At 40.4% G+C, this 21,303-nt stretch overlaps 1 protein-coding gene across 1 annotated transcript in view; it reads left to right on the forward strand.

Moving 5' to 3' along the window:
• Positions 1–21,303, forward strand: part of Adamts12 (ADAM metallopeptidase with thrombospondin type 1 motif 12) — a 238,375-nt gene that overhangs the window by 114,171 nt on the left and 102,901 nt on the right. Inside the window, exons 4-5 of the mRNA XM_005356634.3 lie at positions 12,881–13,077; positions 13,934–14,017. Of these exons, the coding sequence (XP_005356691.1) occupies positions 12,881–13,077; positions 13,934–14,017 (281 nt within the window). The remainder of the gene's footprint in view (positions 1–12,880; positions 13,078–13,933; positions 14,018–21,303) is intronic.

Consider the following 21,303-nt stretch of genomic DNA (forward strand, 5'->3'; position numbering starts at 1 on the left):
AGACATAGACATATCTTACTAACCTCAGTTTACAGACAGAAAACTTAAGTCACATTTTAACATCATCTGAAATGGCTCTCTTTGTGCTAGATGGGTACTGATGTCATGGCTTACTAACTGTAGAGTTCCATGAGATAGTCCTTGATGAACTCTGTGCTTAAAAATACGTGATATTCAGACCCTGCATCCTCTCCAACCTAAGCTGTCCTTCGTAATTTTAATCTTAGTCATTCTGACAGGTATAAAATGGTATCTCAGTGTCATTTTGATTTGTATTTCCCTGATGATTAAGGATGCTGAGCAATTCCTTAAATGTCTTTTGGCCATTTGAGTTTCTTCTGTTGAGAATTCTCTGCTTAGTTCTCCACCCCATTCTTAATTAGATTATTGTTATTTTATTGTCTAATTTCCTATGTGTGTGTGTGTGTGTGTGTGTGTGTGCATGTATATTAGAGATTAGCTTTCTGTCAGATGTGAGGTTGGTGAAGCTCTTTTCCCATTCTGTAGGCTGTCATTTTATCTTATTTTCCATGTCTTTTGCCTTATAGAAGCTTCTCAGTTTCAGGAGGTTCCATTTGCTGAGAGTTGTTCTCAGTGTCTGTGCTACGGGTGTTCTGTTTAGGAAGTAGTATCCTGTGCTGATGTGTTCAAGGCTACTTCCCACTTTCTCTTCTATCAGGCTCAGTGTAACTGGCTTTATGTTGAGGACCTTGATCCACTTGGACTTGAGTTTTGTGCAAGGCAATAATAGTTATGGATCTATTTACAGTCTTCTACATGTTAACATCCAGTTCTATCAGAACCATTTGTTGAAGATGTTCTTCTTTTTCCATTGTACTTTTTTGGCTTATTTATCAAGAAACAGGTGCCCATATGTACATAGATTAATGTCAGGATCTTCAGTTTGATTCCATTGATCCACGTGTCTGTTTTTATGCCAATATCAAGCTGTTTTTATTACTATAGCTCTATAGTAGAGCTTGAAGTAAGGGATGGTGATGCCTCCAGCAGTTTCTTTATTATACAGGATTGTTTTAGCTATTTTTTGTTTTCCATATGAAGTTGAGTAATGTTATTTTAATGCCTTGAAACATTGTGTTGGGATTTTGATGGGGATTGCATTGAAACTATAGATTGTTTACCATTTTTATTATGTTAATCCCATCTATCAAAGAGCATGAGAGATCTTTACATTTTCTGATGTCTTCTTCAGTTTCTTTCTTTGGAAACTTAAAGTTCTTGTCATAGAGGTCTTTCCCTTGTTTGGTTACCACAAGATATTTTATATATGTGGTCATTGTAAAGGTGATGTTTCTCTGATTTATTTCTAGGCCCATTTATCATTTGTGTGTGTAGGAGGACTACTATTTTTTTTTAGTTAATCTTGTATCCTGCCACATTATTGAAGGTGTTTATCAGTTGTAGGAGTTCCCAAATAGAGCTTTTGGAGTTACTTATGTATACTATCACATCATCTGCACAAAGTGACAGTTAATTTACACTCATGTTTAATTTAGACTCTTCCTTGTCTGTGCCATCCTATATCCTTGGCATTTAAAACCCCAGAAGATGATGGGAAATATCCCATACGACAGCTTAGAAAGATATGCAGGTTTCTTTGGTGGTTGAGATGACATTTGTCAGTCTTTGCATCCTTAGAACCATGATCAACAACAGAAAATCCTATGGCAAACTGTAGAAGCTGGACTGATTCTAGAAGCTCAACATTGCTTCATGTAAATAAATACCTTTCCCATTTGGTCAGTTTTCTTTCACTCCTAAGGAGGAAAGGGACAGATGGCTTCTGGTTATGTCCTGCTAGAACCGGCATGCTTTTTAAGGCTCTACTTGTTGTCAATTAGTGTCCTGTTAATAGTGGTTCCTCTGTGAAATAAGTAGGGGAGACTTGAGGTTTTTAACCTTCTGTGATTGCTCAGAAAATCCATTGGAGCCAATGCAGGTACGAGAGTCCCTGAAGGTTGCCGCCAGTGTTTTTCTTCAAGTTGACATTTATCGGAAACCTGGGAAAGGCAAGGTGACAGGGATTTTTAGGATTTGTGGCTGAGGAGATTTCTCCATCTTCATTTCAGATGGCTTAAGGTAGGTGGCAGGGAGCTGTGCTGCCAGTCACATGTGCTTTGTGTCTTCCACCTGAGTCCCCACAAGTTCATTTCTAGTTTGCAAAGGGCCTGGGTGAAGAGGTCCACCTCTGTGGTTATCTGAAAGGTCTCGTCATGTATGATGTTTGCTTCTATGGTATACGGCAATTTTAAAACGTCTTTGCCCTGGCCTGGGTGAGCTTTATTTTCTTTGGTTTTAAGTTATATTTTGAATATTTAAGGTCCAAGGAAAGCCTTCCAGTAACTCTAAATATTAAGAATTGAGTGGCTTATCAGAACTGATCCTGGAATTGGGCTAGGCTGTGGGGATCAGTTGTCAGTGCCCAGAGGATATGATCTGTGATCTACTCTTTATGTAGAGATGTGGAGGTCATCAGATCGCATTTACTGAAAAAAAGGTGCAGTCAGCCACAGCTCGAATTGGATGGAAGGAAGATAGAGATTTTGGAAAGGAGTTGCAGTCTCCTCCCACTGTAATATCCAGAAGAGGTTGTAGGTTCTAAGAGCCAGATGTTGGGAAATAGATCCTGGGGAGAATTGCCTCACAGATGAAAATACAGCCAGGACATGTTGTAACCAAACAGTATTAGTTAAACTTATCCTGTTTCAAATGATCAGTGTGTTATATAAATGTTTTTCCAGACCTGGGATTATATTTTGTATGGTGATTCTATCATGCTACTTGGTGCACCACATCTTCAGTCCTGAGGCTGATGTTCTTGGTTCTCAGCCTACTCAAATAAGAAAGACAAATCCAAGGTCAGGACTCTCCAGGTCTCAGTGGTAGTGCTGAGAGCCATTGGCTCTGGACTAGATATTAGGACAGTTAGTTATAGTTTTTGTATGAGCTTGGACATTGCTTAATGAAAATTTGATTTAACTAATTATAGATTTATAAACAGCAGTAAATATAATAAGGAAATCTCATGAACCCTCCACTCAGTTTATCCCAGTAGCAGCATCTTGTGAAACCCTAGTAACAGTCTCAAGTCATCGGGACACTGACCCTAACAGAAGCCACCAAGAACTTGTGCAGTCTTCTAGTTTGGTCCTTTAGTGTTTGTCAATTAGTCCTCTGTAGTTTGGTCCAATGAGTAGTTTTGTGCATAAACAGTCCATATACTGAACTCTACCCTGATGAGGCTGCTATTGAAAGTCATATGAGCCTTCTTGCTATGGCTTTCTATTTCTATGTCCTAACTTCTGGGAACCACTCATTTTAAAGTAACCCTTCAAGGAATGACTTGCTTCAGTAATAATAATTTTCTGAAGGGTAGTTCTACTTTCTGTTGCTGAGTCTTCCTTGCACTATAATGGTTTAAACCACACCTCAGGTTGTGATTGTCATGCTGGAAATGCTATAGTCACCAATTATATTCTTTTACATTAATGTACATGTTTATTTCTCTGGAAGAAATGCCCACTAGTCTCTGACCCATATGGCAATTGAATGTGGATTTTTATAAGGTGTTGTCAAATTGTTTTCCAGAATAACTGTGCCGTTTTATAGTTGAAGCATGTGAGAGACCCCAGCTCCCACATCCTTAACAGTACTGATGTTGGGTCTTTCTCTTTGTCTCTAGCCTTTCTGGTAAATGTGTAGTAATACCTCATTGTGCTTTTTCCCCTTGCTTTAGTTGAATACAATTACATCATCTTCCCCTTTTCTTTCTTCCCTCCAACCTCTCCCATGGTCCTTTTCCCACTCTCAAGTTGATAGCCTGTGTTTCTTTGATATTAATGTTCCCTGTGGCACATGCACCACACACACACACACACACACACACACACACACACACACACACACACACACACACTCACTCACTCACTCACTCACTCCTGATAGCTAACAATGACAAATTATCTTTCTGCATGCTTTTCTGGTGTGTCATATGTTCTCTTCATATCTTTTGATTATTTTTCTCTGGAGAGTTCCTTGTTTGTTTTTTTGGAGATTCTTTACATAGTATTGATACCAGTTTGCTCCTCTAGTTCTAATTACTCTTGTCCAGAAACATGTCTTATGTCTTATGGAATATCATCTGCTTTAGGGCACAGAATTTGCCTGACTTTGACCTGGGGTTTTGTGGACTTTTAATGTTTATTATCAGCACTCTCTTGTGGAACTGGGGCTTGGAGGGAGTAGATGGTCGGTCATGTAAAACCTAGTTTGAGGAAGGAGCTACAGATGAATCACTATGAGAACACTTAGATCATCAAATTCATATGTTGAATTAATTAATATTTCTGAGTGAGCGAGGCATCGTCCAGGACAGTTGAAGATGGGTCAGTTCAGTGTGGGATCCAGATTCCCATCATAGCCAACCCCTGACTGTGACAGTGTGGTGATTTCTCAGAAAATTCGGTAACAACCTTCCTCAAGACCCAATAATATCACTTTTAGGTATATATCCAAAGGATGCTCAATCGTGTCACAAGGACATGTGTTCAACTATGTTCATAGCAGCTTTGTTTGTCATAGCCAGAACCTGGAAACAACCTAAATGCCCCTAGATTGAAGAATGGATTTAAAAAAAAAAGTGGTACATTTACACAATAAAGTACTACACAGCAGAAAAAATAATGACAGCTTGAATTTTGCAGGAAAATGGATGGAACTAGAAAACATTATTTTGAGTGAGGTAACCCAGGTACAAAAGGACTCACTCATAGGTGGTTTTTAAACATAAAACAAAGAAAGCCAGCCTACAAACCACAATTCCAGAGAACTTAGACAACAATACAGACAGTAAGAGAGACTTACATAGATATAATCTACATGGGAAGTAGAAAGTATAAAAAGACAAGATCTCCTGAGTAAATTGGGAGCATGGGGACCTTGGGAGGGAGTTGAAGGGGGGAGGGGAGAGGCAGGGAGGGGAGTAGAGAAAAATGTAGAGTTCAATAAATATCATGGGGAAAAAAAGTGCCCATGAGCTCAAACCTCTTCTGGAAACAATTCTAAGATATCATTTAGGGGTGACTTTGTTATATATTTTAATAAATTTGACCAATGAAACAACAAAAAAAGAAATTACCCATATAGTAGATTAAAAACTTACCATCTTAAAAAAAAAAAAGAAGACAGAGGTGGAGAGGCAAGGAGAAGGAAGTCTCAGGGCATGCCCAGTGCTGACATGTATCATGTGACACTATTCCTGGGGCAACATGAACAATTGTTCACCCCAATAGGGAACGGACAACAGGACAAAGTAAGGGTGCCATCAAAGTCCTGCTTGGTGAGCCAATCAGTTTCTTTGGATTACTTAGAGGACAAGAATTAATTCAAAGGCTGCTGCATTTCCGAAAGTTCACCCCTGCGTGGATGACAGCTCATGAAAGCTGCAAAGCCAGAGGTCACTGCGTAGCTTTTAGGCTGCTAGACACGTTGCAGAGCACCTCTTCAGGCAGCTCAGATGCTCTGAGAGTATCTTCCTGCTGTCCTTACTGTTACATAACCTGGGGTACAGAAAGGCCTCGTACATCTGGTAAGTTTCAGGAACATCTTGAAGCTTTTGAGTTGCTTACTTCCTGAGGTTTTTGTTTTTTGAGACAGTGTTTGTGCTTTGGAGCCTGTTCTGAACTAGCTCTTGTAGACCAGGGTGGCCTCGAACTCACCAAGATCTGCCTGACTCTGCATCCCGAGTGCTGGGATTAAAGGCATGTGCCACCACTGCCTAGCCTGTTTCCTGAGTTTTAAGGAACTTCGCTCCAGGATGGAGCACTTCACCTCCCTCCTGAACACCATGAGTCATGAGTGTCTTCCCTCTAATGTAGAATGTTTTTGCTCAGAGGAAATTGCTAGGCAACAGTTACAGCTCTTCATCAGCCTCTGGTCCCCAGGCTGATCTGGCCTTTGTGAGGGAGACTTGGTGTCTCTTTGAAACCAGCCAGAGAACTCTGCTGGGTCTAATGTCTTGTCCCCCTGGTTGTTATCATTGTCTGAGCACAGCTGTTTAACCTACTTGGGATTTACAAATCAATGAGTGTGCTGTGGTACTCAAAAGCGTCCAGGTCCTGTGCTGAGTCTTGAGTTACACAAGTCCCTGAGACATGATCCAGTTCTTGGGTGAAGTCTTTCCTCAAGGGAAGATGCTGAGTCTACACCAGTAAACTGATCCAAGCCGAAGAGCAATATGTGAACCACAGAGTATTGAAGTAAAGAAGTTAACAGTCGCAAAGCAACCATATTTACCGTGTTTAGTAGTAGAGCAAGGCCTGCCTTTGCTTTGTAAAAAGAGTCATATAGTTTTTGGTTATAGTATCATTTTGACCTTTACTACATGGAAACCAACTGCAGAATTTCTTTTCTCCTGAGGGACAAGGAGGCTCTTATATTCCCAAATAAAAATAACCCATAAATGCTGAGAACATAAAGTCCCTGAGTATTATTATTTGAACCCTCTCTGTTCCCCTTGCTCTGACTTCCCTTGTCAGGTCTGTGGTATTCCAGAGGGCTTAAACAACTATACTCAGCACCTCTAGACTGCTTAGAAAATATGCCAACAAATTATATTGTGCTCTCTACCCTTTCTTTCTTTCTTTCTTTCTTTCTTTCTTTCTTTCTTTCTTTCTTTCTTTCTTCCATTCTTTCTTTTTTCTTTCTTTTCTTCCTTTCTTTCTTTTTATTTTTGGTTTTTTTGAGACAGGGTTTCTATGTGTAGCAATGCAGCCTGTCCTGGAACAAGCTCTTACAGACCAGGCTGGCCTTGAACTCACAGAGATCCGCCTGCCTCTGCCTTCCTAGTCCTGGGATTAAAGGCATGCACCACCAACACCAGGCTCTCTCTCTCTCATATCTGATGTCACAAAAATGTTTTGTAAAGTAAATATGCAATTTTGTAAACATAGTGAAACATTGTGAAAAATGACACAAAATATTGCCGACTAGATATTTTGTAGTATCTGACAACTACTTTAGTATGGGAAACCTAAGAATTCTGGGCAAAGAACATTTTAAATAATGAAGTACTTGATTATGATGAGATAGCCAAACAGGTAAAGGTGCTTTTTGACAAGACTATCAACCTGAGTTTGATAATTAGTCCACATGGAAGGAGAGAACCTTTCTCTGACCTCCATATGATTACCATGTCATACACAGACATATGCAAAATACCTAAGTCAATAATATAAAATATTAAAATAAACCTCTTATGATACAGATAGTAAAATAGTGATGAGGTGCTGAGGAAGGGGGAGAAGGAAGGGAAGAGAGAGAGGGATAGATAAGGTCAAATGCTCTAACAAAGATGACAGCAGCCTGGCCCCTGAGGCTTCTGGATAGTTCTCACGACATAGAAAATAAGTCGCAGAGCTGACATTTTAGCTGATCCACAGTGAGTTCCATTTTGTTACTGGCCTGGAGATGAGAGTGGAGTTAACAGTGCATCACCTCTCCTCAAATTACAGTGTAAAGAGTTAAAATAATTGGTTCACAATTGCCCAAGGAATGAACAGGAGTAAGAAACAACCGTGTCTCAGCCGACTTGATCCACGCCATCCCCATGCATGCCTGTAGGTCATCTGGCTGGGGCAGCTCAATAAGTAACTAATGTTCCTTTAGTGGTAAATCTGTAGGGACAACATCCTGGTCTTCTTGTAGAGCCAAGACAAGTACTCCTCAGAGAAGTTGCGCTGATCCCATCTTTGGGAGTGAGCTCTTGGGAGAAGAGGGCTCTATATTCTTAGGGTAAAAGAATAAAAGAAGGGTGTCTGGGGTTGGTGGGAACTGATGTCACATTTCTGTACCTGCTATTAGTCACTCCCCATCCCTGTAGGCATAGCCTGCAGCATTGGTGAATCCTAACCCTAGAAGTCCCTCAACCTTGGTTGTTTTCTCATTGTTTTCTCTGTGTAATAAGGACATGAGATTTAATTTCTCCTTTAAATGTTTGCTTTAGCCCTCCCTTTAAAAGAAAGAATCATCAAAAGATCTCCAAAGCTGTCATGATCAGGAGATGGTGGATAGAATCCAGGGGGACTCCACAGAGGAACATAGTGCCAATTCATTATTTGACACCATCCATGGTCATGAGATGGTGGGTAGCATCCAGGGAGACTCCACAAAGGAGCATAGTTTTAAATCACTACATGACACCATCCTTGAGGCTGCTACCAGCTCTTGTGTTCTCTGAGCTGAGCAAACAAAGGTTTCTTCTGCCCATGTGCAATTGTTAGTTTTATGCTGTGGCACACGCTTGCCAACCATCTTCCTGGCAGGAAGTAGACCATGGCCTTTTGTAGCAGAGTTCCAGTGGTGCTAGTGTGTGCATCCACTACCCAGCCAGTGGTATTGATCTCTTCAAGCTGGCTCAGGCCATACTTCCAGGTGCCCCCTCTAGGATGCTCATTTTCATTCCAGAGAAAGTTTGCTTCACTCGCTGTGGCTCAAAAATGTTTTTAGCCTTAGGTAATTTGCTATCTGGCCCTCTGAACCGGTCATCTTTGAAGTGAACACAGCTGTCTGAAGATAAACAAGAGAGGCAGCCTCAGCCTAAACATTCGTAGTTCATAGACATCTTAAATAAATACCCTCCTTTCAGGCTGAGGTGGGAGCAGAACGTAAAAGCGCTAGAAAAAAAAAATCCAATGAAATATCCATCTCCAGAGCCCTGATTGCCACTGTCCTTCACTGAGAATACATCAGAGAGGAAGAAGGAGATCATGGACATTGTAAAGCTTCATAAACACCATCTTTAAATAGAACACAAACAAAAGAGACATTTTAAGATCCCTTCAGATAGTCAGTGATCAGAATGAGATGAGAATATGGGACGATTGGATACATTATTGTTTGATAAATTGCCCATCTCATTCATTGCCAACTCTGGTGAGGAAAAGCAATCCAACTGATGCGATGTCTAGCCCCAAATGTGTTTTCCCCTCTCCTACCCTCTCCCTCTTAGAGAAATGCGCTGACACATTTCTCGCAATGAAGACCAGATGTGGAGAAGGCAACTGGGGGCAACAGAAAGACAAAAAGCTAAATAGTCAACAGAGTGGGTAATGAATCCCACATGCTTAACCATGGACCCAACACTGTTGACAGTCTGCCTGTAGCTCCGTGACTGAAGAATTGTTGAGTAATGAAGACATTCACACCTCACCCATAACAATATGAGAAGCTTTTTATGGTCTCTTAGTTCTCACCAGTGAGTTTCTTCTGCTGAATGTGTTCACAAAAAGGGCTTAATTCTGCACAATTACCTTTTGTATGGAATGCAGAGTTGTCAGTATGTGAAAGAAACCCATGTTGGTACCTGAGTACACTCTTCTCTTGACACTGAGACTTGCTTTGGTTTTAGAGCTAGCAATGCTGTGCTGCGTGGCGCTTCATTAGGGGAGATGCAACTTTCCAGACATAACAGCCTAAGAAGGGGAGCGTTCTAAGTCACTGCTATGTTTCTTTAGATTACAGATGCCTGCTCTCGATGAGAGAGCTATTTGGAAATGGAGGTGATGCCTTATTTATGGACAGGAAGGAGACATCTATGACCTGATTCTCAAGGAGCTCATGCTTCCTCCTTGGGTTTTTTCTTTTCTTTGTGAAGGTTCCTATTGGAACCAAAATAAACAAACAAAAAAACTTGTTATTAAGGAAATCCACCAAGGAAGTGGAAGAGCAAGAGTTTAAAGGTGGCATAGTCCCCAGAATACCATGTGTTAATTCTTATTCCCTAGAGGGATGAGAATAATGAAGGGGGGGGGGTCTGATAAAGAAAAAAAAAAGAGGATGAGGGACCAATTAGAAAGCAGAAGTGGACCAGTAGGGGGGACAGAAACAAGTCATTTTGAGGGTAAATAGGATCAAAATAATTACATACACGCATAAAAAGTTCCTAATTAAGCTCACTGTATATAACTAATTAATGCTAATAAAAATGCTAACTAAAAGAATCTCCTGTATTGGTCACCCCAATACTTGAGCTCGGTGGAAAGCACTGGGCATTCTTACAGTTTTGAGGAGCACATTCTCAAGATGCAGAGAATCAAGAGAAAGAGGGGCTACATCTAATAAAGTGGGTAGGATTCCTGTCCTTACCCAAGCCCCCTAAAGCCTCTTCCAAAACCTGGGAGCTTGTGTGGCGGACTGCCTGGCTTCCACAGACTTGACAACAGCAGTTTGAACAGTCCCATGAGAAGGGGCAAGAAGGTTAGGAGTCATGAGTATTCGGAGGTTTCTTTGGAAATTCATACTTCACCATGTAAAGTAATTGGAGAAGGAAAGTAGAAAATTATTCTACCACAGATGAGAATTTAACCATCTCCCTGTTTTTAAACTCCCACAGGACTTCCTTCAATGTTTACATAACCCAGGGTTGTTTTTCCAAGAGTACAACTTCAGTATTTTTAATCAAAACCCAAAATTACAGAATTTGGCTTGACCCAGACCTATGTGGTCTTCATTTCTTTCGTCACTATTGTTTAATATTTGCCACGTTCACATAGACAGTAAAACTAAGGGGTTTACTCCAGCCTCTGGGCACTGGCAAGAAAACAGAGGAGCAGGATTGAAATGGCTAAAGCTGTCTCTATTAAAGGTCTGAGGCAGAGCCTCAGGGAACAGCTTGTGCTAGATGCTTCTAAGCTCTAATGAGTAGAAATTTAAGAGAAGCAGCTTTTAGTTCAGGACAGGAGAGAATCTTCCAGAAAATCAGGATACCCTGAGCCTGTGAGTACCTTCTCATACACTGGGAGTGCTCTGGTTAAGTCTGCATGGATCAACAGAGATTAGGATGGGAAGATGAAGTTTACCTCTTAACCCTCATATTCAGCTACTTCAAGGGCTATAGGGTATCGGTAAGGGACAGGCAAGAGATGGATAATACTGGATTCCTGGAAGGAAACACCCAAGGCTGGTGTGCTAGATAGCTTTATATCAACTTGATATCTAAGTCATCTAAGAGGAGGGAACCTCTATAAGATTAGTCTGTATACAAGCCTGTAAGGCAATTTTTTTTTCACGAGAGAAAATATTAATATTTTATATTAAAATGAAAATTGATTTATGACAAAATACAGTGGATAAAGCACACATTGGCTGAGCATATTTGCAACATAGGTCTATAAACAAATGCTTAGCATCATATATAAAAGAATTCTCTAATCTCGGATGGTCATTAGAAAACATATTTAATTAGTGATTGATAGCATCATTGGAGGTGATGCTGTCCCTGGTGTGGGGATCTTGAGTTCTATAAGAAAGCAGGCTGAGCAAGCCATGTTGATCAATCCAGTAAGCAGCACTCCTTCATGGCCTTGGCATCAGCTCCTGCCTCCAGGCCCCTGTCCAGTTTGAGTTTTTGCCCTCACTTCCTCCATAATGGACTACAATGTGGAAGTATAAACCCTTTTCCTTCCCAGGTTGCTTTGGACATGGTGCTTCATCACAACAGAAGCCCTAACTAAGACACCCTGATGTTAGCTTTCCTTTGGCTCAGCCCCTTTTGCTCAGTTCCTCTGTCAAGCCCTCTCCTCAATTGCCTCCACAAGCCGGAGTCCACTGCAGCTCTTAGACTTGACTATTTCCGGCTGAGCATTCACTTCCCAGTGGGTGAAGCAGTGATTTTATTCCATTCTGATTTTCTGTAGACCTCTCTCAAGTTATGTGATCCTTGCCTATGTTACAGCATTCTGGCATTCAAGGGTGAGTGCACACAGCTTCTTTCCAATTAACCTTGTTACTCTAGAGCATCATTTAGATTGAGTTTTCCAAGCCAAGATCCTCATGTACCAAATGTTTCTCATATGGAGGCCTATCACCTTGATAACTTGACTGTCATCCTTTGGGTCATTTCCAGTTTCTTGAGTCAGGAGGATGCCCTGAACCTTCTGAATTTTTTTCTAGTTTGCATCTTCTCAAGTCTTATGTGTTTTTCAATGTTCACAGGAATATTGTAGTAGACATGAAAGTGCATTAATGTGAGACAGAAAATCCTGGTTGCTTATTGACTGAATGGGCTTAGTAATTTGGGTAATATATTAGTATGTATTCTGTGCATCAGCTTTCTCACTTGTAAAATGGAAAGAGGGATATGTACATCAAATATATATGAAGCTAAAATTCAACACTTTAGTCCTAGTATATACTTATTGATTTGCCTATGGTAGACAATGAATAATTTAGAGAAAAAGAACACAAAAGAGAAAGCTCCCATGAGAGAGAGAAAGAGAGAGAGAGAGAGAGAGAGAGAGAGAGAGAGAGAGAGAGAGAGAGAGAGAGAGGATATTCACACACTCAACTCAGAGCATCACACATTAGGACAGTATTTGATCACTGTCCTAAAGTATACTCCTGGCCTTTTAACACTTTATATTGAAATAGGTACTCCCTTTGATAGCCCAAGATATCCTTGAATTTGCCATTCTTTTACTTTAACTTCTGAAGGAACTGGGTTTACAGATGTGCCCACCACAAATCCCTGTAATATGTTTTTATTAGTGAAAGACTTATTCACTGAAATGAACCATGACATTTTAAAAGAAACACTTCTTGAATGTCCCTATAAGATTCCAATTTGAGTAATTGTGTTCAAGTTCATTTAAATTGATCTTATGTTCGTTTCACACACATACACACACACACACACACACACACACACACACACACAAGAACATTGCACTCGCATGTCATTAGGCAGACATTAAACACGCAGCCTTGTGTTTTAGCAAATACAAGTGAATAATGTTTTTACATATAATACACATTAGATTTACATAATTTGGTTACTAACTATGCCTTCTGTTTTAATGTTCAGACAGTCTAGGTAACTCTGAGAAGCTAGAGCTACAGCGAGAGAAGTGGGAGAGAAAAAACTGGCCAAGAAGAAGCCTCTCCCGGCGCTCCATAAGCAAGGACAGATGGGTGGAGACACTCGTGGTGGCTGACACAAAGATGATTGAGTACCACGGAAGTGAGAACGTGGAGTCCTACATCCTCACCATCATGAATATGGTATGTCAGACTGCACGAGGGGACAGTGTCTGACAAAGGAGATGTCCTTAGAAATGCTCTTTCCTCATCAAGGAATAGTATTGTCAGGCATGGTGATACAAACCTGCAGTCTCCAAATCTGGTAGGCCAGGGATGGGGGCTTGCAAGTCTGAGGGTAGCTTAGGCTAGGTAGTGATAAACTGTCTTAAAATGATAAAAAAATAAGAAGAGATTTTGTTGTTGCTTCTTATAATACACCACTCACACAAACACATACATACACACACATGCGTGCACACACACACACACACACACACACACGTGTTGGCATGCATACTCTTGAACAAAGCTATTACTTGCCCCATTATATAGTAATGGACTTTCATACAATTAGTCTGTTCCTTAAAAATGTGCTTGGGAAAATTTCCCTGGGAAAACTTATAATTCATCACTTGCATATATCTGAGTATTGTTATTTGCCAAGTGACTTGGTATTTTTAGGATGGCTTTGCTTTTTCCGTTTCTGCTAGTCTTAGTCTATGAGAAAACTCAGGCAAAGAAATTGACCATGGTTTCCTCAAGGTAGTTAGAGCTAGAACCGGAATAAGTTTCTACTGCAGCACCAAGTGTCACGCTTCCTTTTTTATTATTGCTGTGCTTTACTTCCCGGGTAGGCGACCTGTCCTGCTGAGACACTTGTGCTTGGGAAGTTTTAACTATCAGCCATGAAGAGCAATAGACAAATTACAGTTGCTGAAAGAAGGAAATTAATCTTATCAAGGATTAGACCCCCACCTTAGCTATCCGACACCAATGACCAGCCCTGGAAACACACAGATGCAGGCGACACTAAATGACTTTCTGTTTCTGACTCCAGGTGACGGGGTTGTTTCATAACCCAAGCATTGGCAATGCAGTCCACATTGTTGTGGTTCGACTCATTCTGCTTGAAGAAGAGGAGGTAAGGAAGGGCTTCCTCCTGTTCTTTCTGGAGCCATCCCATTTCCACCCTCTCTTTTAGGACAGTTCTTGATAAGCGCATAGTCTTTCTGCAATCCAAAGGGAAGGAAAACAGTATTTCTGAGTTCTTTCCCTGGGACTTGAGCAATCCTGAGTGGGAGATGGGGAAGAGTTTCAAAACTATTTAAGTTCTTCTCACCTGTGGTGGTAGTTATCATTACTACTAATGGGTTTTTCCTTGTTTTATTTTTTTCTTTTCCGTCTTACAATGAAAGATATAATTACATTATTTCTCCGCTCCTCTTCTCTCTTCCCTCCTGCCCTTCCATGACCACTTCCTACCCCCATATTCATAATCCCCTATTCTTTAACTGTTGTTGCTAATGTACATATAAGCATATATGTACATAGAAACCTGTGTGTCTGCCTCCTAAGTGTGTGTGCCATCATATCTGACCTCTCTATTTATCTATTTATCTATTTATTTATTTATCTATTTATTTGTTCATTGTATTATTGAAATCCAACAACAAAGCCCATAGTGGTCCCACCTCCAAAGCAGAGTTCAAAAAATATCCAGCGCTCACCATTTCTGCAATCATTAAGTTGATTCAAGTCTTATTTTATGTTGCCTCGATCACTACTGTGAATTCTCAAATTGCCCATAATATATTCTCTGGGAAAATTATTTTATATATAACTTTAATGGATGATTTTAAATACAAGTTCAAACAATAACTTCAACCCCCAAGACTTCATTTTTAAAAAGCATCAATTCTGATTTCATTGGTCTACAGAGTTCTTTTATGGTCTTAATCCTTCCATCTTTTCAGTTTTTCCTTATGCTGTTCACTCCCTTGTTTCCAGCTCTTGAATGAGTTCTAGAATATGCAAGGCATTTTTTTTTTTTTGGCACCATAGGCTGTGTACTTATCGATCCTAGTATCTCAAAAATCCCTCCCTTGGTTCTGCGCATGACTAGCAACTTCTCATCATGTAAGCCTTTGTTTGAGTACTAACTCCTCAGGGAATTCTCAATGTCCAACCCACTCAAAACTGGCCCCTCTTCCTGTTTCTTCTTCATGGGATGATAGCACTTGTGCCATTCACTGTGGTTCTTTGTGTTTATTTGCTCCGTTGTGTATCTCAACTATTAGAGAAGGTAGCAGTGTGCAAGCAGAAATGGTGTTTCTTTATTCTGCAACATCCCCAGTACCTAACACAGTGAATGGAACATGAGCAAATGTACAAAGTGAAATTCAGTAAGTGAAGGAAACAACCAAATTGATGAAATGCCTTTTAAGCATATTGACACACATAAGAAGGACCCTATTTACATCTCTAGCAAGAGATGTGGCTCCAAATGCCAGAAAAGGCAATTATTTTCTTAACAGTGCAAGTCTCCACCATCCATTAAAAAGATATTTTAAAAACTATCTTTGAAGCCTCAGTTCCTTTCCCCTCTCCTCCCAGCCAGCCCCATTTCTTTTCATTACTTGGGGCATGTTTGGAGCATCATGGAATTCCATTGCTATAATATTTCTTCTTCTGTCATCCTTTTGTTAATAAAATTTATTCAAAACTTGGGAAGCAGGCAAAAATACCTACTAATGTCTATCTGATCCTCTATGAATGGAACTTTGGTTGTGACAGGCTATTGATGAGGATTCAGATATGGTGAAGTTATATACTGGTTTGTAGAAAAGTGATGGGATGTACAAACGGCTTCTGTCCAGAAGAGATAAAGTAGATATATGTCCACCAAAGACGACCTTAAGCCTATTGAGATTCTATTGGCTTGTGAGGTATTAACTGACCTTGTACATAGTTTAACAATCTCACTCCAGTATGTTTTCCACTTGCTGGAGCTGTGTTAGTTTGTTTTCTTGCCTCTGTCTTTCTACCAATTTTACCATCTTGCTTGTCTCTTCATCAGTCAGTTAAATGAGTCTTTCACACATGCTAATATATATTCATAAAAGAATTATGTTTAACCAGACACTGTAGTTCATGCCTGCAATCATAACACTAGTAAAGGAAGAAGGATTGCCATAGGTGCAAGACCTAGGCTTGTCTGAACAAGCAAACAGAATTCTGCTTTTAACTTTTTGAAATTTATGGTTTGATATTTTGGAGTACTAATGTTCTCTCCTTCACAGTGGTTGAGTTTGTGGGCATACTTGGATACAGTTGTGCAGAGTGTCCAAGGATTTTCAAATCAATACAAGGAAGGTTGGTCTAGGTGTGAGAAGGGAAAATTTTATCCTACAGAGTCCCAGCAGAACTGTAGACAGCACTTTAAAATATTACTACGAGGATCAAGGATCCAGGCACAGGCAGGAAAGAGCATCATCAGAACAACTGAATGCTGGCTGCTTTGCCACACCAGTGACATTGTTCAGGGGAATATTATGGACCATTACATCGTTGTATTAGTTACAATTGCATTGTTTTCCCTTTCTAATTCTGATTTTGCGAATGCACAAGAAATGGTTTGCTGCAGACAGTGTGGCCCTCTACCCTTGTCACTGCCAAATGTCCTTATGCAAGCTTTTGTTGTTGTTGTTAATCTAATCATTTTAATACAATGCATTGATTGGATTCATTTCCCTCCCTCAGCTCCTCCCAGATCATCTCCATGTTCTCTCTCTCTCTCTCTCTCTCTCTCTCTCTCTCTCTCAAAAGAAAACAACAAAAAGAAAAAATTGGAAATCAAAATAGACAAACATACTAAAAAGAAAGAAAACCAGGAATACAAAAATAGTAACAAAAAGCAAACACACACACACACACACACACACACACACACACACACCATGGAGTCTGTTTTGTATTGACCAACTCCTCCTGGCCATGGGGCCTGCACTGGAGTATGGTTGATATACCAGTGACATTCCATTGAAGAAAACTGATTTTCCTTTCCCCGATATGTATCAATTGCAAATAGCTTCTTGGTTCGATATGAAATTTGGTTAGGAAAGTTGACTTCCCTTTCCCCTGCTAGGATTTTGTCTGGTTTGAACCTGTACAGGTTCTCTATATACTGTCAATAATCTCTGTGAGTTCATATATGTATCAGTTCTGTGGTGTATGGAAGAAACCACTTCTTTGGAGTCATCCACCATCTCTGGCTCCTGCAATCTTCCTGCCTCCTCTTCCACATAGATGTGTTGGCCTTGAGAGGAGGTGGTTGATGCAGACATCCCATTTAGGACTGAGTCTTCCAGTGTCTCTTACTTTATGCCCATGGTCCAGTTATGGATCTGTTTGTTACTGGCTGTCTATTGCAACAATTCTCTCTGGTGGTACCTGTGCAAGGTTTTATAAAATCTCTAAGTCGTACAAAGTTCAAAACTTAACACCAAATTTCAATTCACTATTCCCATTTTTCCTGATTCACAGAAAATTGTTCAAATTATTCTTCACATCTTTTACTAAGAAGCAACTTAAACAGCGTTGACAGTCGTGAGTTTCGATACCTACCTAAAATCAGGGTGGCAGGCAGACATGGGAGAAAGGACAGAGTGAGTGACTGGGCTGTGCTAGCCTTCAGCACACAGTCCTTAAAATGTCACATCATTTTGCCATGTTCCATCAACCATATGACAAGTGCTGTGTTATTCACTGATGAGATAAATATGAATACAAATTTCTTTTCCTGACCCTGAGGAATTCAGAGACTCCTGTCAAAAGTACAAACATAAAAATTTCAAATTGAAATTACCAAAAGGTTAAATATGTATGTATCAGTGGTGTGGGAGGATATTTGGATTTCTAAATGGGGTTTTAGAGGGCACAAAGGAATTAGGCATTCAGAGAGGATATTCCACATGAAAGGACCTAGGTGAGCACTTCCTTTAGTGTTTAACCTGTTACTATACATCTGAGAGTAATGAGCACATTCCTGATACTGGACCACAAATGAAGATCAAGCATCTTACTGGAACAGAACACAAACCATTATAATGAAGGTGAGAAAGAAGGTATCTAATGAAAACCTGCTCATCGGAGACCTCTATTCTCTAAAACATGTACATATACACATATGGTCAAACATATATATCACACTAAATCAAACAACAAATCAATTAACAAAAGAAGAAAACCCGCCCACTTCCACTCACATGGGCTTGTTCTCCTGCTGCCTATTTCTGTCTATGACATCATGACCCTCCAAGTAAAGAAGTTAGAGATGTAGAAGCCACCATGACGCGTGTGTTTCTCCCTCCCATAGTCAGTTAGCCCACCATCAGGTGATGCTTTCTTAGCTTGGATGTCACCATCTCTACCTGACTCTCTGTTTCTGGGTTTAAGGTTGTAGGAATGTACTTATGGCCCACTTAGAAGCAGTTATGTTCCTTTTAATTCTGTTTTCTTATTGCAGCTCAGATGGCTTTGGCACAGGTATCCATCTGCTGAGAGAACCTTCCATTACTGACTCTCAAAGCACTGCAGTTTTTCTCAGCAGAAACTACCATAGCTGTAATTTTGTGTGTTTATTTAATGCAAATTCTTCTACAAGTACATAAGACTTACATTAGTACATAAGGGTATCTGCTAGACTTCTCCAGGAAAGAGAATTTTCTCTTGATCTCCTGAGTGACTTAGTGTTGGACTCAGTGTGGCACCAACAGCTTGTTGACTCTTGAAAATTTCAGTTAGTGGTTGTGTGGATTTATAATAATCTATCATTTTTTTTCATTTTAAATGTCAATGATATTGACAAATAATTTTAGAGCCGTTTCTTTTAGAGCAGTAGTTTTTCTCTGATATAATGTGATTTATTTCTTATGCACGTGAGGTATTCCAGTTTTACTTTCTATCCACTTGTCTCTTCTTTTCCCGTTATCTGTTTGCTCAGCCTAAGCGTCCTTAGCAGAGTGTGGCCAGACTGCAGCACATCAAAAGCTGCTACCAGGCATCCCCAGGGAGATTAATGGAAGATTGTTTCTTCATTAGAGGATAGCTCAGAAAGAAAGAGAACAGTTGGTAACAAAAGCCATGCTCTTGCAAAACCATTTCCTGTCTCCCACTTGGAGCCATCTTTGTGAGCTGTGACTGACTTCTTCCAGGTGGAGAAACATCAAGTCTTCACACAGATGCACACATATGTGCACACATCCTGACACACACATGTACCCATACACATGTGGACATTCATAAACATGTACACACATGACCATGCAAAATGCCCCAATGAAATCAGAACAGCACAGCTTCATGTAACCTCCTTGAGAAGAACAAAGCTTTTGTTGCCCTTGCTCAAATGATTGGTGGAAGCATGAGGTGGCCACAGAGAATCATATCCCAGTAATTCCTAGTCCCTGAGAGAAGTTGTTACAGTTTTTCTGCTTTGTTTTCAAACGCCAGTGCCTTGCTTCTTCCTCTCCCCTACTCGGCAGAGCTAGTCTCTCCTTTGCTTTACCACAAACCCTCTCGCCAACAAGTTGCTTACCTTACCACAAACCTTTCACCAACAAGCCTGCATTTGCCTCTGACTCTACCTTTTCTTCATTACTTAATAGAGATGATACATATTCCTGGTTTGTACAATCCAGCTGATGTGTTTAGGGTACACAAAATGGCTGAGAAATGAGAGGCGCAAGTCCCTAATCCCAGACACATGCGGAGGAAAACAGGCGCAGAATCTGCTGCGCTTCACCTGACACAGCAGGTAAATCGCACCGTGGGTAACTGAGTCCTATGGCCAGGAACTGCTTCTCAAAAGGGGAACAGAAGACCTTCTGCAAATGTCCTATTAAAGGAAGGTTGGAGATAGGATAGGTTCAAGCAGACGAAAAGGGCAGTGAAAAGCATCTTAGGAAGAGGAAACCTTTTAAAGAAAGGGAATTTTAAAAGTTAAAAGTGTGTTTTGGATGAACGCTGAAACAAGCAACTTAATGTTACTGTAATGTCACAGATATAAAGGAACAGCTTCCTGCAGGCCTCCAAGATTTTCTCCTGCCATTTTGTTCTTTGTTTTGTTTGAGATAGGATCTCACTGTGTAGACATGGCTGGCCTCAAACTCACAGTAATCCCCCTGCTTTTGTCTCCTCGGTGCTGAGGTTAAAGGCATATGTTACCATGTCTGATCCTGTTCTCCAAGTTTCATAATTTTACATTTTGTATTTAACTGTATTATTCTTGCAATAGATTGAAGTTAAAAGAGAAAGGTACTTTTTGCCTTTGGGGTTTTTTGTTTGTTTGTTTTGCTTATGTCTATGCAGCTGTTTCTGTACTGTATATTTACCTTTCCTAAGTGCAAATAATGGTCTAACAATAAGTTATAAATTTTTACTATTTAAGTTACTATTCTTATTCATTCCTTGAGAATTAAACACAATATGTTTTGATCACACTTAGCTCCACAACTCCTTCCAGATCCATCCTTTCTGCCCTCACTTCCCTACCCAGACAACTTTGAATTTTCCCCTTTTTAAAAAGAAGGATATGTCAAGTCAGTTTTTATGGCTCAGCTACTCCTGAAAGTGGGGCCAGCTCCTGGATAGTGCTTGATCTATCAGGGGCCACAAAAGTATCTGCCACTTTTTGTTCTTAACAGTCTTTTCACCCCTTCTTCAGTGAAAATCGCGAGCTTTGTGGTGAGGGGTGTGATATGTAGGTTCCATCGGGGGCTGAATAGTCCACAACTTCTCGTTCTCTGCACAGACCCAGCTGAAGGTCTACATAACAATTGCCAACTACAGCAAGAAGGAGCATCTCTGATGAGAGTTGAGAAATGCATTATCTCCAAATATAGCAATAAGTCATTTGGAGTCATTTTAATACTATGTCCATCTAGCAAACTAATAGTATCGTGTTCTCCCCTAGGGCCCATAATCTACCTGGTCACAGGTACTTAGCACCATTAACAGTGCCAAGTATGCATTCCATCTCATGGAGGAGGCCTTAGATCCAATCAGAAGATGGATCGTATTACTCCCATTAAAATTATGTCACTGTCGCACCCATGGGCATATTTTGTCAGGTTGTAGCTCGCAGGGCTTTATATTGGGTGATATTGATGGTTGCTTTTCTCCCTCAGTAGCTTGGAAAACACCTCCCAGCATTAGGAAAGCTAAGCAGTAGAAATGAAGCTTCTAGGTCAGTATCAGCTTGGCATTCCATGTTCTATGGTTCAAGTTATGTGGTGTCTTCAGAAGGAAGGTCTTAGGGTCAAGTTCTGGATGGTAACCGAGAAAGCTAGCAATAGCCTGCAATGCTTGGTGGGCTGTGGGGCCCCACTGGCAAACCGCTCACAAAGAAGGAAGCACTGTTTCTTCCTT

The sequence above is a fragment of the Microtus ochrogaster genome, chromosome 19, assembly GCF_000317375.1.
Source record: "Microtus ochrogaster isolate Prairie Vole_2 chromosome 19, MicOch1.0, whole genome shotgun sequence".
In the NCBI taxonomy this organism is placed as follows: Eukaryota; Metazoa; Chordata; class Mammalia; order Rodentia; family Cricetidae; genus Microtus; species Microtus ochrogaster.